The sequence below is a fragment of the Carex rostrata genome, chromosome 24 (assembly GCF_964058835.1).
Source record: "Carex rostrata chromosome 24, lpCarRost1.2, whole genome shotgun sequence".
NCBI lineage: Eukaryota > Viridiplantae > Streptophyta > Magnoliopsida > Poales > Cyperaceae > Carex > Carex rostrata.
This window is the reverse complement of record NC_135941.1, coordinates 3,643,075-3,659,982: the sequence shown is the minus strand read 5'-3', so window position 1 is coordinate 3,659,982 and position 16,908 is coordinate 3,643,075. Positions and strand designations below refer to the sequence as shown.

The 16,908-nt window shown below is 33.4% G+C and overlaps 2 protein-coding genes across 2 annotated transcripts; one reads left to right on the top strand and one right to left on the bottom strand.

Annotated features, from left to right (window-relative positions):
* The first annotated feature begins 2,340 nt into the window (after positions 1–2,340).
* LOC144575433 (chromosome-partitioning protein, putative (DUF639)) lies at positions 2,341–8,157 on the top strand. Its single transcript, XM_078325581.1, has 11 exons — positions 2,341–2,660; positions 3,147–3,384; positions 3,674–3,821; positions 4,302–4,406; positions 4,504–4,661; positions 4,755–4,917; positions 5,250–5,386; positions 5,653–6,307; positions 6,502–6,614; positions 7,008–7,263; positions 7,709–8,157. Exons 1-11 carry the CDS (start codon positions 2,465–2,467, stop codon positions 8,009–8,011), a joined length of 2,472 nt encoding a protein of 823 aa, XP_078181707.1. The 5' UTR covers positions 2,341–2,464; the 3' UTR covers positions 8,012–8,157.
* A 6,390-nt stretch (positions 8,158–14,547) lies between these two features.
* LOC144575277 (pentatricopeptide repeat-containing protein At4g08210-like) lies at positions 14,548–16,665 on the bottom strand. Its single transcript, XM_078325371.1, has one exon. The coding sequence runs from the start codon at positions 16,663–16,665 to the stop codon at positions 14,548–14,550; it is 2,118 nt and encodes a 705-aa protein (XP_078181497.1).
* Positions 16,666–16,908: the final 243 nt, after the last annotated feature.

Below are 16,908 nucleotides of genomic sequence, written 5' to 3'. Positions count from 1 at the left end.
CGGCATAATTTTTCCTTTTCGAGTAAAATTAGAATCTCAAATACTGTCAAATTCGGTTTTTGATGCTATAGATTTGAAAATGAAGGTGCAAGTCTTGGATTGTGAATGCAATATATGGTAACTCTGATCTACATTGATTTTTTTTTTTGGGGATTTCCTTTAAATCTAAAAATATTTCAAATCTTTGTGGTACTTGTTGAAACTGTCAAAACTTATTTTGCGCTACTGAAAATGTTTAAGATGCACTGAGCAAATGCGTAGGAGGCCTTCTTACAAAATTGCGGGACAACAAAATGCAAATTAGAAAGTGAAGTGAAATGAACGTGCATTTATCGTTATCTAAAACATTTAATTAGTCATGTTTTAACATATAGGGTGTGTTTGGATGCAACTTTGGAAATAGTAAGAATAACGCTAATATGAGATTAGTGCTATTTCATAGTTTGAATGGATTAGTAAGAACAATGGAGAAAAATAATCACTAACCCAAAAACAATGCTAATCCGATGCTATTCTTGACGATCCAAATACATCCATAATTATTAAAAAATGACTGTATATTTATAACATTTAATTAATTACTTTAATTAAAATATGCACCAAATTTCTTCTAAACTAATGTATACAACAATTACAATTTTGGTGTATAGGCAGTCGTCCCTACCCCTACACTGGCGGTGAATGATCAATCAGGTGAAATACAAAAGTGCAACACTTCAGATTTAGATGGTGATAAAGAAAAAAAAAAGGTTGAAATGAGACCTTGTTCCGAATACATCCAACAAGAATTAAAAAGGGGTAGAAAACGCTCGATCAATGCTATATGCTTTTCAATAGAAGATGCATAATAAATTAAGTAAGAATTTTCAAATTATATGTAGAACGGAGAAATGAGAAAGGCTTTTAGTTTTTTGAGAGAGAAATATAATATTTTAATATCTTGATGGAGAAATAAGAAATTTTTATGAATAGATACCAAATTTACCTTTTTTTTTCTTTTTATTAGCATCAGCTCCAAGACTAAAAATTGCTTGGTGAGTCGTGAATCAAACTACTTTCACAAGCTGACAATTTTAAGGACCATCTCAAATAGATTTGTTAGATACAAGTTTTGATAATACAAAAAGAAATATGACGATTTCACAAAGTGACAAAAATTTGACAAATTTTTTCGATTTGAATTTTTCCTTTCTATTTTCTCTGAGTTGGTTTTAACGGGTTTGATTTGATCAATTAGACAATCATAGATTAATCTGGTCTTAGTACACGTTGGAGATTTTATAAGCTGTTTAATCTCGACCTGTATCCGAAATAATTCTTCATTTCTATTTTATTTTTGTGGGCGAATTTCATGTATACTTCTCAAAACCTCAAAATTATATGTTCTCCCTTTTAAAATTCATAATATCATATTTACCCTTCTAAATTTTAAAAACCCACAAATTTATTCAAATTGTTGTCTTTTCTATTAAATCTCATTTTAACTTGTAAAGTATTCATTTTACGTTTAAAAAAAAAAAAGTCCGTATAAGAAAATGTTTCGTCTTTAACTAATTAGTTTTTGACGACAAATAATTTATTTCTCTATTATAACACATACAAAGTCTCATTTAGACATATGCTTGTGTCTATTACATGTAAGAAAATAAATTATTTGCTCACAAAACTAACTAATTAGAAGACTAAATATCTCTTAAACAGGTGTGTATTACATATTTTCTATTTTTTTAAATAAAGGATAAAATATATACTTTATAAATTTAAAATAAGTTTTAATTAAAAAGTCAATAAATTATAAATTTTTAAAATTTAAATGAATAAATTTTATATTATGAATTTTAAAGAGAAACAAAAGAGAAAAATACGTAATTTCCAAGTTTTCGAGATATTCATGAAATTCTCCAATTTTTCATTCGGGTCGTGTTTTTCTTCTGATTGAAGATATGAATCACGTTCATTAGTACACGTGAAAATGATGAGGCAAGCTGCTTCCTGTCCCCTCCCGTCCGATCCCAATCGAACGGTACCTAATCCTGGCTTCTCCATTTTTGTCGTAAACGGAGATAATTGGCGGTCCGGATTCCCTCAAGTAACTCAAAATTTGAGTTTAGATATGGACTGTCCGATCAGAATCCGACCCAATCGGGCCCGAGCTGGAAAGCACGGGTCACTTTAATATATGTGCCAAAGCAGATCGGACGGTTCAGATCTAAAGTCAAAATTTAAATTACTTTTGGGGATCCGAATTCGATAATTGGACCATAAGCGCATTAAAATCCACTCGCTCAGTCGCTTGTTTCACACCGTCTCTCTCATGCTCTCTGGTCGGCAATTGGTAGCAACGACCTCTCTTCCACTCTCGTAGTTACAATCAAACAATAGGAGCACGAGGAAAAAATAATAGATTGAAATTTATCGAGTGAGAGAATCACTTTGGATGAATAGAAAGTCAAATAGGTAGATAATGAATCTGCAACTTCAACCGTCAACAGGTTTCGCTGCCCCATGTTCTCTCCAGAGGGTCCGGCAGCTCCGGAGAGTGGTCCGATCCTCCGCCGGTGGATCGCCGGAACAACATCACGGCCGATGGCAGACTTCCGCTAGTCAGATGCTCAGTTCCCTTGCCGACCGTTGGAAGCTCCCCGCTGACATTAACACAGGTCTCTCTCTCTCTCTCTCTCTCTCTGGGTTGTAGTATTATATCTGCATAAGCTAGAGATTTCAATTTTTAGAAAATAGTAAACTACCTGAATATATGCCCTGAATTGAAAAATATGAGCTTTTCAGTCATGGATGTATAGAATAATGACTTGTAATACAGGATTGTACAGAACTGATGCAATGGAATGAATCCCATTAATATTAATTCTCTCTCTTGATTCAAATAGCAGAGCTAATTGAGTTTTCCTTTTACATTGGTTAACAACGTACCTGTTGTTAGTTTGCTAGAGTGAAACCTATCCAACAAACTACGTATTATGTCTCTCATTAGTCTTTTGTAAATGATCAATCAGAAAGAAACAATTTTATTTTTTCAGTTTTCAATTTTTGTTCTCGGGAGCTTCTCTTTCCTAGATATTTGCAAAAGCTATTTTCTATTGGTTTAATACAAAGTGTAAATTTCTCATCTAGTTTCCTTTTATTAGATGGTATTCAAGAAAACATGAACTCTTTTCTTCACAAGGCAAGGACACTGATCCAGGAAGTAGCAGTGCCTCTAATTAATAAGCCTACTCAAGGGAAAATAATCAAATCTGAGTCTGAATCAGAAGCTACCATTGATCAAGAAGTGGTCTATTTGGATACCGAAGTGACTGTAGAGAGGAAGACGCCATGTGGTGTACTCTCACTAGATGCTGTCATTTCAATTGAGCAGTTTGCAAGGTAGACACTGATACTTTTGTACAAGTTGGTTTCCTAGGATACAAGTCAGAATTGGACTGCTAAATAGAGTCTATTTTGAGTTTACATTATTAAAAAAAAAAAAAAAATTAAGGCTTTGCCACATGTCACCTCTGCGCAACTGCAAAAAAACATGATTTTGTTATGGCTAAATAGATGATGGCAACAACCAGAATTGTCAAGAAAAAGCTTTTGTTAGCTAGTTTATGATTGGTTTCATACCCTCAATAATTATTCCCAATTACTAATTTTATTTGAAAATTGACAACAGGTTGAACGGGCTAACTGGTCAGAAAATGCAAAAGATGTTTAAGTCCCTTGCACCTGAAAATATAAACAATGATGCCCGAAATTTGGTGGAGTATTGCTGCTTTAGGTACCTCTCAAAGGACAGCTCTGATTTTCATCCCAGTTTGAAGGTCTCTTCTCTTCTTTCTTCCATATGCTGATGTATTAAGAGGAACAATCTGATGTATGCTCCTCCAAAACATTAAATTGACATATCTTGAAATGTCAAGAATTTCTCATATGCCTCGTGTGCTGTTCTAAGACAATATATCAGCACCCCCACTTTCTTGATATCTTCAAGTAATGATAATTGCTTTTTTTTTTTTTTTTTTTGAAACCCGATAATTCCTCTTTTTAATACTCTTTTATGTAGAAATATGCACAGAGAAAGGAAGGTAGCTCTTTTTAATTTTTTTTTTCTTACATCTTATAATTCCATTGTTTGTTTCGGCAATTTCTCATTTTGGCGTGTGGCACCCACAACATTTTGACAATTTCCGGAGATGTGAAATGACCCCCTTTTAAGCTTCATTTTAAAATTAGTGCTTCCTATTATCGTACTAGTACAACTTCTATGTTTATCAAATTTTTGTTTTTAACTTTTTGTGCAGGATATTGCATTTCAAAGGCTTATATTTATAACAATGCTAGCTTGGGAGAACCCGTATGCAGACTCTGCTAATAAGCTGGCTTCTATTGATAGCTACTCCTTACAAGTATATAGTTTATTGGAAATCAAATTTTTATTTTTACTTTATTTTTATTTTCTTTTTGTGCTGATAAATATAAATTGTTTCTTGAATTGAAATATAGGGCAGGATAGTTGGTGAAGAAGCATTTGTAAGGATAGCGCCAGCTGTAAAGGGTGTTGCTGATATAACGACATCACATTATTTATTTAAAGTACTTGTGGGAGACGAAAAAGGAATATCTTTTAAACTATGGTCTACTTACCTCAATGAACTGTTCAGGTTTGTTGCTTGCTATAAAGAGATGTTTGAATTGATAAGAAAACTGTAACAAAAGCTCCAACTTATTAATTTTTTCTGGAATTTCAATCTTAGGGTGCATCAAGGGAGGAGAACATACCATGGCAGAGAAAATATGATTACAGATGAGAATATTTTATGTATTGGTTCAAGCAAAAAAAGACCCGTTTTAAAATGGGACAATAACATTGCATGGCCAGGAAACCTGACATTAACTGAGAAGGCTCTCTACTTCGAAGTAAATTTTTTGAGCTTTGCCAAATTATGTGTTTTCAATTATTTACTCTATCCAACAACCTAAATTATGAGATCAAAGAAGAAACCAAGAATGATTATAAATTGCAAAATTGCCAAAAGATATAGTGTCCCTGTGTGTTGTATTACTATGCTGTCATTGCTGTTACCGTCATAATCAACATCGTCACCATTATCATAATTTCAGTAGCATAAGATATGGAAGTTCCTGGTAAATGTTAAAAGTACCTATTAATACTAGTTAGAACCAAATCTTAATCTTGTAGCTTCCATTCGGCATGGTTCTAGTACTTTTAAAGTAATGAATATTTTCAGGCAATTGGATTGACAGGTACAAAAAAATTAATGAGAATTGACCTGACAAATCAAGGTACCAGAGTAGAAAAGGCCAAAGTAGGGCCCTTCAATTCTAAACTTTTCGACTCGGCCGTTGAGGTTTCTTCTAGTTTATCGTGAGTGCACTTCAATTACTTCTGCAGTAAATTTGTATTTGATTTAACTTTTTCACTGGCAAAGTAAAAAAAAAAAGCACAAAAAAATTAAAGCAATTACATTTGTTGCCTCAATCAAATTTGAAGCCCAAATAGATGAAAAGCATACTGGCAAGTATGGTGCCAAAAACAAAAGCAGCATTTTATAACTTTTAAGTAATTTTTACTGATACACAGTAAACCCAAAATACCCTTTGAAAAACTACTCAACTAAACTCCTTAAACAGGTCAGAAAAATGGGTGTTAGAATTTGTTGATTTTGGAGGAGAAACTAGACGAGATGTGTGGCACGCATTCATAAGCGAAGTAGTATCTCTATATAAATTTATTCGTGAATATGGTCCATCAGATGATGATCCAACAGTGCGTCATGTGTATGACTCTCACAGAGGGAAATTTCGAGCCACTAAATCCATGGAAAATACCATAGCAAGACTTCAATCCCTTCAGTATATGCAAAAATTACACGAAGATCCCTTGAAGCTAGTCCCATTTACATATTTGCAAAGTGCCCCTTTCGGTGATGTTGTTCTACAAACCCTAGCTGTGAAATTTTGGGGTGGACCTTTAATTACAAAATTTCGGCCTTATGAAGAGGTGCATATCGGCAATGGGCATGTTTATGACATTGACGGTAGTGTGTATTTAAAGAGGTGGATGAGATCAGATACTTGGGGGCCAAAACATTCAGCCGCATTTTGGAAAAACTGTACTGTAAAAAGCGGGATTATTTTGGGGAAACATTTGGTGGTAGGAGAGAGAAACCTTGTAGAAAAAGCGGTATTTACATGCAAAGAGAGAAGTGAGGTGATTGAAAGAACTAGAGCCACCATTGTTGCAGCTACAATTGAAGGAATTCCAAGTAACATTAATCTTTTTAAGGTAATTGGAGATTTTTTCTACTGTTCTTTTTGCATATAAAATATTCTTTACCATAGCTGCAACTGATTCCCAACATTTTTGAATATTTTGCATAGTACACCTAAATTTTTGGAGTTTTATTAGACCTCTCTCTCTATTGCTGTTGAAACTAAAAATTTGTTTTCACTGATGTGTTATTTGCTTGATTTGATTAGGAGCTTATGCTTCCATTTGTAATAATAGCTGAAAAGTTTAACAAGCTCCGCCGATGGGAGGAGCCTCAATCAACCACATGTTTTCTTCTTTTTTCTTATACGATAATATTCAGGTAAGTGCCCTCCTGTTAGAATTTATTGTGCAAACTTACTGTAGTTATTTAGGATCCAGCTTGTAGTTTTTGTACAAAGAAGGAAAATGAACTGTACTTGATCATTCTACTGAACCTCTTTCAAAATGGCGTATTGTACTGCCAACAATAACATGAAGCATTTGGATAAAATATATGTATTGATCTTAACTTTCAAATAAAACAACTTTTTAACTGCTAATAAATTTAGGAACAGGTCAATTGTTTAAGCCTTTGAAATGACAGGAATCTTGTTACAATGAAGATTTCAAAAAGAAAAAAAATTGAGAAATAAAATACATCAAGAAATTATTCTAATGGAGAATTAAGAAATTCCAAGGTAAATTCATAAAGTTATTTTTCTTTTTATGCCAGGAATATGCTTGTGTACATATTTCCTACTATCTTGTTTGTAATGGCAACTACAATGCTTTTACTAAAGGGGTTGAAAGAACAAGGCCGGTTAGGTCGATCTTTTGGCCAAGTAACAATAAGAGATCAGCCTCCTTCTAACACATTGCAAAAGATAATAGGTCTTAAAGAGGCCATGGCTTCCATGGAAAACTATCTTCAGAACTTAAATGTTGCCCTTCTCAAACTGCGGACCATCTTTTTAGCGGGTCAACCCGAGGTATATGTCTTTACTTTATGAGGATTTCACTTTCTACCTATGTACCAATACTACCTGTACAGAGTGGGTACAGTCTGCCCAATTGCAGTTAAACCTTGATATTTGCTATTAAGGCTCTTCACCAATTCAGTTTCAGCTGGTTTCTCGTCTTAGTAGCTTCCTCAAATCTTAATGTCTTGAACTAAGCCTTAATTTTTTCCAACTTTAAAAAAAAAAAAAACGGTGGTAACTTGGTACCACTGGGTAAGTTTGCTTATTAAAATACAATAACTCGTTTTGCAGATTCACCTGAATTGAATCCCAAAAATATGCAATTTAGACTGTTTACTTATCTTTTCCTGTTACCTTCAGTTGTGCCATCAAGCACAGATCTAGAGAAACCAAATTATATCTGTTCAAACAACTGTAACATACATAACCTCTAATTTGAAACTTGGCATTACAGGTCACAACACAAGTAGCATTGGTGCTTTTAGCTGGCTCTTTAACTCTATTTGTGATACCATTCAAATATATCCTATCTTTTCTCATTTTTGATCTCTTTACAAGAGAACTTGAGTTTCGCAAGGAAGTGGTGATGAAATTCCGAACTTTTATAAAGGAGAAGTGGGAATCAATTGATGCCACACCTGTGGTAATTTTACCGTATAAAAGTAATCTAATTGATTCTTCCATGACTGCCATAAAAGATCCCAATGAGGATGCAAATTCAGAGAAAGTGCAAAAACATGCAAATGGTAGTGTTTAATCTGGAGAGGTCCTCCTTGAGATTGTAGATAGTGTGTGTTGGTGTGTGTATTGTGTAGGCATCACTTGTACATAGAAAACAAAAGAAATATGTTTTACATTTTAGAAAATTTTGAGACGGCCATTGGGTAATTTTTGAACTTCAAACCAGTTTCAAATTTGTGCTGTTCAGTTCATTCATTAGCTCTGTTATGTTATTGGTTTGTAGATCTTGATTCCTGTTATACAATAAAATATTAAATCTTGGCTTGATGACAGAGATCCGAGAGAGAAAAAAAAAAGAATCCCAGTATAACTTGTGCAACTCGCTTTAATTACTTGTTAAGCTTTTTTCTTTCCCATGGATTTCTCTATAATTTCCCTAAATCCGTGTCCTGTAGTATAAAAACAAATATTTCAATTTCCAATAAACTGTAAACCATTTTTTTTTGTTCGACATATTTGGTTTTGAGATTCTGATATATATCTCAAATTGTATAAAAAATTGTAAACAAGATATTTCAACATATTTGGTTTTGAGATCCGGTGCAACACCTGATCGTGTACAATTAGTTCTGAGTCGTCCGTTTTAACTTGGCACAAATCTCAAAACAGACCCATATGTTTAAGAATAATTATTTCAATCCCCACACTCCATTACCCGCATTGTACCTCCATCTCTTAAATATATTTTAACTTCCCATAAACTAACTTAACTAACTAGTTTAATTAAATTTATTCACAACATTGTGATCTTCCAAGTTTAATTAAATTAATGGGTATAAATATTTGGAAGATAATAAATTAATACTTGTAAATTAAGATATTAATACTTGCATGTCTAACTTGATATAACTATATAGAGGGACCACTCAAACTACATGAGAGAAGAATCATACACGTTTTTAGAGGTGGGATTTTTTTTTTTTTCAATATCTTCCATATTTCTCACGTTCTATGAGGAATTTTGCGAATCTAAAACCACGAATGTATTCTATGCAATTTTATCTTTCAAATGAGATCCATGATGACGTACTTTCGGATTCATCGTCACACAAGTATTTATACCTCATTGTGCAAGTATTTATACCTCATCGTGCAAGTATTTATACCTATATTTGTAAGTATTTAGCCCCAATCGTGGACCCCGCATCTTCGCATCACATTTCCCTAATCGTCCATGCGTCAACCTTTCTCTAACAAAAATAGTTGACCACATAGGTATAAATACTTCCGTGCATAGGTATAAATACTTGTAATGCTTGATATTAATACTTTTAAATGTCAGCAGTGTCATATGTGAAAAATACTAGGTATAAATACTTAAATGACGAGGTATAAATATTTGTGTGATGACGAGCTCGAAAGTATGTCATCATGGATCTCATTTGAAAGATAAAATTGCGTAGAAGACATTTGTGGTTTTAGATTCGCAAAATTTCTTATAGATCATGAGAAATGTGGATGAGATTGAACAAATAAAATTAGGGGGATAATGGGGGTATGAGAGTGCGGGTACTCATATCACGTCCCTATGTTTAAATAGGCACCGAATTCCAGTCGCTCAGTTGAGATCTATTCAAATATAATTTTACTAAGTACCCGGGAGGATATGCGGAATGGTATCCTCTGCGGAGTCGTTTCGTGCAGAGCTGTGCGGTGTTTTTAATCTGGTCCGTTCGTTTCAGATCGGACGGATCAGATTAAAAGCTCCGTAAATTTTGAGAATTTTGTTTTTCTATTCGGGCAAGATCTGATTTGTTCCGTCCGATCCGAAACGAACGATTAAAAGTTCCGCACGGAATAATATTCCGAGGATATGCATCGGGGATGGGCACCTGGTGCTTGGAGAAACGTAATTAAAAGTCTTTGAGAGGGAACTAATTGCAAAAAGAGCAACTCTGAAAATTCTTGATAGAGCAAGGGTAATAGTCCCTCTAAAATTGAAAAACTTCTAAATAGGTTTTAATGCTGTGGCTTTCTGGTATGTAATAAGGTTTGACACTGGTATGATTGTTGTCTGAATTGGTACAAGTGTACATGGCCGGTTCTGAAGATTTTGGGGTCCGGAGCGGATGAAAATTTTGGACTCTTTATATATACCAGTGTTGTAAAAAACGGTCTTAACGGCCGATTATATGCATGTTTAATTGTTAACGATGGTTAAACTGCTATGAATACACTTATCAGATGTCTATTAGTGAATTTTTCTGATTAATCGGCCAATTATTCTTTATTATTCTCAATTATTCCGTTTATTCTCGTTTGGTCGCCCATTTATTTCCGTTTATTCCCATTTATTTTCGTTTATTCCAGTGATTATTTATTTTTACATTTTTTTTTCTGTTACTATGTGATAATAAATTTCATAAACATATATTGTAGTTTTATTTGTGCTTGGCTATACATCTAATTTTTTTATATATGTTTTTTCTTCTTACTTATTTTGAATTAATTGATTAATTCCTCTATTATTTATATACCATATATTTTTCTTACTTCCTGATGTAATTTTTTCTTGTAGATGTTCATATATTTAATTAAGTTGTTATTACAAACTAAATTTAGTGATTTTATGTTGGAATGTTTCATGTCTTTCAAATACTATATTATTAGTATTTGAAAACGCTTAATTCTCAAATTTATTTTTTCATTAAATAAATGTGTTACTTACACATGCAAAGTGCACGTGTACTGTTAAGCGTAGTGTCATGTTATAATAATAGAACTAAGTTAAATTAAGTTTATTTGATAAGTTTGATGAATTAAATAAATTATTTTAAAAAAAATTAAAAATATATACACATAATTTTAATGAAAATACAAAATTATCTGCATAATTATGGTTAATCGGCCGCATACCGATTAATCGCTTGACGATATCTCGTTCGTTCGACAAGCGCATACCATTATTTACAATACTGATAAGTATTGTTATTGATATGCCAATAAATCATAACTATTTATAAAAAAAAATTGAACCCTTTTATATATTCAAAGTTTGGGTCCTATATTTTATTCATTTTTAATATATACAGATTAATTTTTTTTAATATATACAAAATATATTTTTTCTTTTGAGACCCTTGAATCTTGAGGTCCAGGGCGACCGCCCTGGCTGCCCAGTCCCAGGCCGGCCCTGCAAGCGTACAGCGTATGGTACCAGTCTTATGTAGGCTTTTTGTAGATATGCTGATGCGGGGCCGATAATGGCCGGGAGCAAAACTCTTTAACCTTTTTCCTACCTGTTAGCTAACCGATATTGTACCGGTAAGCTGGGCCAGTACAAATTGTACGTTGACAAATTAATTTGAGAGAGGCTGATGAGATACAGTTAGGATGGCTGAGGCCTTATACTCATCTGGGCTTCTGTGTTTTGTCTTAAAGATGATTAGGTTTAGTCTAATGAAATAGGTCCGGCTACCTTTTTCTCAGAAAAAAACAAACATATAGTAGAAAATGATAATTTGTCACACTAATCCAAATGATTTAAAGCCATATCATTTCCGGCCGTCTGAACCCATGAAAAAAATTACGAAAAATAAATCAAAAAGGATAAATGCTAAAGGTACGTAGTTGCTACAATGGAACTTCTCACTTCATACTTTCCCTTATCATTGTCAGCCATCCATGAGCCACCTACGTGTTATTCCTAATTTGACCCTGTATTATAACCTCAAACCTTTGCTTCTTGTACGTCTCCCTAAATACTAGTTTATGAGGGGTAACTGTGATTAGGTAGTATATATTTACTCGAAAAAACTGTTATTAGGTAGTAGAACTAAAGAGTGGATTAATCATCGTAGTAAGTATTACTTTCAATGGTAGCACATGTTTTGTGTATAAGCTCAAGTAGGTAAAAGATAGTAAAGGATTTTTAGGCACTACCTATATGGCTATATTTTGTAAAACTTTATGCAAAGTTTGTTATAGCTAAGAATCAGTCTTTGATTTAGTGGCAAAGACAATACTCTTCGTGTGAAAGGTTGCAGGTTTGAAACTCAAATGGAGAAATTCTTTACGGATATTAAATAGTTAGATGACTTGACCTTCAATCTTTACTTAAAAAAAGAAGTTTAATCTATTTGTAACCATGCAGAATCTACAACAACCGTTGTGTACTGATAACAAAAATTAACACGCAAAATTACACCTAATTAAATAACTATGAAGCCATAAAATGCAAAAAAAAAGAAAATTATAGAAAAATCATTATATATAAGATTTTTATAAGCTCCTACAAATTATATATGCAAAACTGTTTACAATAAAGATGGTCCCGGATTGAATGTGCTCTGGCATTCCCAAAACTCAGCTCAAAGACAATATTTGAAAGGATATGACATATATTTAGCTTTATCTTCTAGCAAGTTGTGAAATCAAGTAGTACTAGTATTTTTTGCATTTTGGCTATATATACGAAGCTGTTGAGATATATATCTGGACCGATTGAAACTTTAGACCATACAAATAAATACATTTATGAGCCTGCGACAATTATATATGGTTCTGTAGTGGGGTTTCAATGGGTATGATACGGGTAGGGTGGAAGCATTTTTATACTCATACCGACTAAGAATGACTTTATCCATACTCTACTCTTACCCATTAAGATTTGATTTTACCTTACTCTACCCTTACCTGTTAAAATTATCGGGTAACGAAACGGTAACGGTGAATAATGAATGATACTACTATAATAATTAGTTTTATTATATTTTACAAATAAAATATCAAAACTCATTTATTTCTCACATATGCAATAATATTACTAATAAAAAAATAAAAATAAATGTGCAATCAATTTCAACTAAATTGTATTTTTTATAAAACAAGCGAATTCAAAAACAAAAATATATCTTCCGACAAATTTAATTATTTAATTAAAAACAAGACATACAAATGAAAATTATATGTTTAATATTTTTCTTACAACAAAAACAATACACTAAATAACAAAAGTACTCACTAATTATTGCTCAAACATTATTATATTATTATATAATTACCCTATAGAGTAACGGGTACAAAATAGTCTTTATCTGTATCCTTATCTGTTTAGCTAATGAAATTTTTTTTTTACCCATACCCATATTCAATAAACTAACGAAAAAAAAAAATTATCTATATCCGCCTTATCGAATATGGTACGGATCAGGTAAACGGCTAAAAGGGTATCATTGACACCCCATTCTGTTGTCAAGGATAAGTATCTATATATGAGGATCCATTGAAACTTGAGGAGGGTTCAAATGCCTCCATGTTTTTGTGCCTCCATCATGCCTCCATCTTTCTCCATCAGTTTCAAAGTTCAAACAGTCGATCCGAACCGCTCAACCTAACCTCCATACTAAAATATGTTTGGAGACCAAATTTTATATTTTTAGGAATTTTTTTACTATTTTTTTAGATAGGTACAAAAATACTGTTTTTAGATGGTTCAGATTTACTGATTTTGTACCTATCTAAAAAAATAGTAAAAAAATTCCTAAAAATATAAAATTTGGTCTCCAAACATATTTTAGTATGGAGGTTAGGTTGAGCGGTTCGGATCGACTTTTTGAATTTTGAAAATGATGGAGAGAGATGGAGACATAATGGAGGTACAAAAACATGGAAGCATTTGAACCCTCCTCTTGAAACTTTTAGACCATACAAATAAATGTACCAATCCCACCGCCTGCGACAATTATGGTTATGTAGTCAACATCCTTAACGTACGTATAATAACATATTTTACACGACAAGGCAAGGCTCTTGGCTCTCATCAACCAGGCGGTGGTTGAGATCTCCAACTGGCAACAAATACTAGACTAACCCAACTATTCAGTGGTTCGGGCTCTGGATGGAGATGGCTTTATTTTTGTAATGATTTGTAAATATTTAGGGATTTTGTAAATAACTCTTTTTTATTGATAAATGAAAATGTCAGTATAACTAACCTTAAAAAAAAAAAAAAACATGTTTTACTTAAGAACAGTTTTTTTTTATTACTATATTATTATTTAGTTGAAAGAATGAAGCATTGCTTTTTTTCGAACTAGAAATTTACAATTACATAGGTATATTATGACATATTAAGGATGAGTATATTTGATAGTCAGTGATAATCAACATTGAAAGTAATCGAAATATAAAAATTAAATAAATGAGGTTATGGTACGTACAACGCATAGCGCGGATTGGTCCAAACTATGGATCAATATATCAACATTATCTCCATACAAAAATGTACTTGCTATTTTTTTATTAGATAGGTAAAAGATCACTATTTTGAATGGACTAGAATTTTAGATCAATTAATTTTCTATCTATCTAAAAAAATAGTAAAAAATGTTGATCTACAAGTATATTTTTTTATCCATAATACAGACCAATCCGGACTTTGCATAGTAGCATATCTTTACTACAATTGTGTATCAAAATTTAAAGTAATTTGAAGATCATGACAACGTTGCTAAACAACAGGAAATTTATGTAGCACGCCACTACATTGATGTATATGCAAAGTGGAAATTATATATGTCATAAAAAAATAATAAAAAAAAATAGAAAACATTAGTCAATCCAACTCACCCCTGCTCCTTTTGTTCCTGCTTTCTTCATCACCTCTCTAATATTAGCTGAAATATCCCACAAACCCACGCTTGCATATGCATTTGAAAGTGTTACATAACCTGATACATCATCTCTAGAGAAAAATCCTTCACCAATTTCACCACCACCTCCATTCATCAATGAAGCCCCGGCCAATGAATGCTTCATACTTGCACTTTCATTATAAGGCATATTTAAAAGCAACTTCTTAGCCTCATCTAATCTCCCAGCCCGGTTAAGTATATCAACCATGCAACAATAATGCTCTAGTGAAGGCCTTATGCCATAATTTTTCTCCATGTTCTCAAAAATATTGCATGCATCACTGACCAAATTGTCATTTCTACAAGCATAAAGTAAACTCAAAAAGGTTATCTCATTAGGTCTCACCCCAGATTCCATCATCTCGTTAAACAAATTTAATGCCTTTCCTGATAACCCATTATAGCTGCAACCCATTATCATGCCAGTCCAACAAGCTACATCTTTTGTCTTTGCTAATTCAAAAACCCTAAGGGCATCCTTGATAATTCCACATTTTGAGTACAGGTCTATTAGACAAAGGGTTATTATATTATCTAATTCAACCCCTAGTTTTATAGTGTAACAATGTACATGTGAACCACCTTGCAACCAGGAAAGAGAAGAGCATGCTTTAAGAATGCATGATACAATGTATTGATCTGCTTCTATTTTAAAAATTGTGACCATTTCTCTAAACAAAGAAAATGCGAGTTGGTTTGAGCCATGTTTCACACAGGCTGATATAATACAGGTCCATGCCATAGCATCTTTACATGTTAAACCCTTGAATATTTTTAATGCATCATATATCCTTCCACACATAGCATAAAAATCCAAAAGAGATGTCCCGATAACATGATCTAAATCATATCCAGTTTTCACTGTGAAAGCATGGCCCTGACACCCTAATTTGATATCTTCCATGCTTGAACAGACCTTTAATGCATTTAGTAAGGTAAAGAAATCAGGCATTATACCTGAATTATGTATACATCTAACCATTTTAAGTGCAAGAGTATCATGCCTATTAATCACCAGTCCAGAGAGCATTGAATTCACAAGTGGTAGCCTTTCTGAAATTTCCTCACTACAATTAACATGGAATTCAAACACACGAATAGCATCAGTAATATTGCCACAATTTGCGTACATGTCAATTAAAGCTGAACTGGTATGACAGTTCAACCCATAACCAGATTTCAAAAGGTAACAATGAATTTGCCTTCCCATTCTCTCCAACTCAAGGGATCCACAGGCCTTGAGCATACAAGGAAATGTGAAACCATCAAATCTTAAACACCTCCTATGCATCAGCAAAGCATAATTCAATGCTTTGTCACTCTCAATTTCTGCCAAACCAGCTATCATGGTATTAAATGAAACAGCATCAGGTGGGGAGATGCAATTAAATAGTTCCTCTGCCTCATTTACATAACCTTCTCGCAAATAACCCGAGATCATGGTGTTACAAGAATTAGTGTTAGCCAAATGAAATGCATTAAAAAATTTCCGGGCTTCACTTAAAACCCCACATTTAACATACATGTCAATAATTGTATTACCTAAAATTGTATCACACTGTATTGCTCTCTCAGTGATGAATTTGTGTATGAACCTACCAAATTCAAGGTCACGAGCCAAGGCACATGTTTTTAAGGCAATTGAAAGGGTATGTGCATTAGGCACCTCTAAACCATGATTTACCATATTACTAAAGACCCTCAGTGCCTCTTTTGCATTTCCATTACGTGTGTAATTAGAAATCAGGGTGGTCCAAGAAGCCACATTTCTATGCGGCATTTCATCAAACAACTTGTGTGCGTGGGAGTGATAGGCAAATGTTGAGTACATGTTAATCAGGTGGTTTGCTACGTAAGTGTCAGAACAGATGCCTACTTTAACCAGGTGAGAATGGAGAGAAAGACCCAGTTCAATGGAGAGTGATTTGGCATAACTGCGTATCGTTTTAGCGACCAATTCAAAATCCACAAGGGGGTAGGAGATGCCAATTGAAGCGGCGCTACTGTGAGGCCTAATTGAACATAATCTCGCCATTGATACACTCCGTTCAATTCTCTCTTCTAGTCAGTTTTCCTGACTTATTGTGCTCTCGTGGGAAAGTTGAGAAAGAAAGACTGAGCATGGATCACAACTCAGAAGCGGTGTTATTACTTTTGCGGAAATAATTCTGCTGTTATTCCTATCTCAACCGTTCAAAATTTTACATGCGAGAATCTTAATGATAAAAGTTTGTATGAGCGAATCTCAACTAATATCAATGGTTGGGATCGGAATAAC

Excerpts from the sequence above, each read along its gene's own strand:
- LOC144575433 (XM_078325581.1), top strand. The coding sequence starts at position 2,465 with ATGAATCTGCAACTTCAACCGTCAACAGGTTTCGCTGCCCCATGTTCT. Across the intron at positions 3,385-3,673 it reads TCAATTGAGCAGTTTGCAAG|GTTGAACGGGCTAACTGGTC; the intron begins GTAGACACTGAT and ends AATTGACAACAG. Across the intron at positions 6,615-7,007 it reads TCTTATACGATAATATTCAG|GAATATGCTTGTGTACATAT; the intron begins GTAAGTGCCCTC and ends TTTTTATGCCAG.
- LOC144575277 (XM_078325371.1), bottom strand. The coding sequence starts at position 16,665 with ATGGCGAGATTATGTTCAATTAGGCCTCACAGTAGCGCCGCTTCAATT.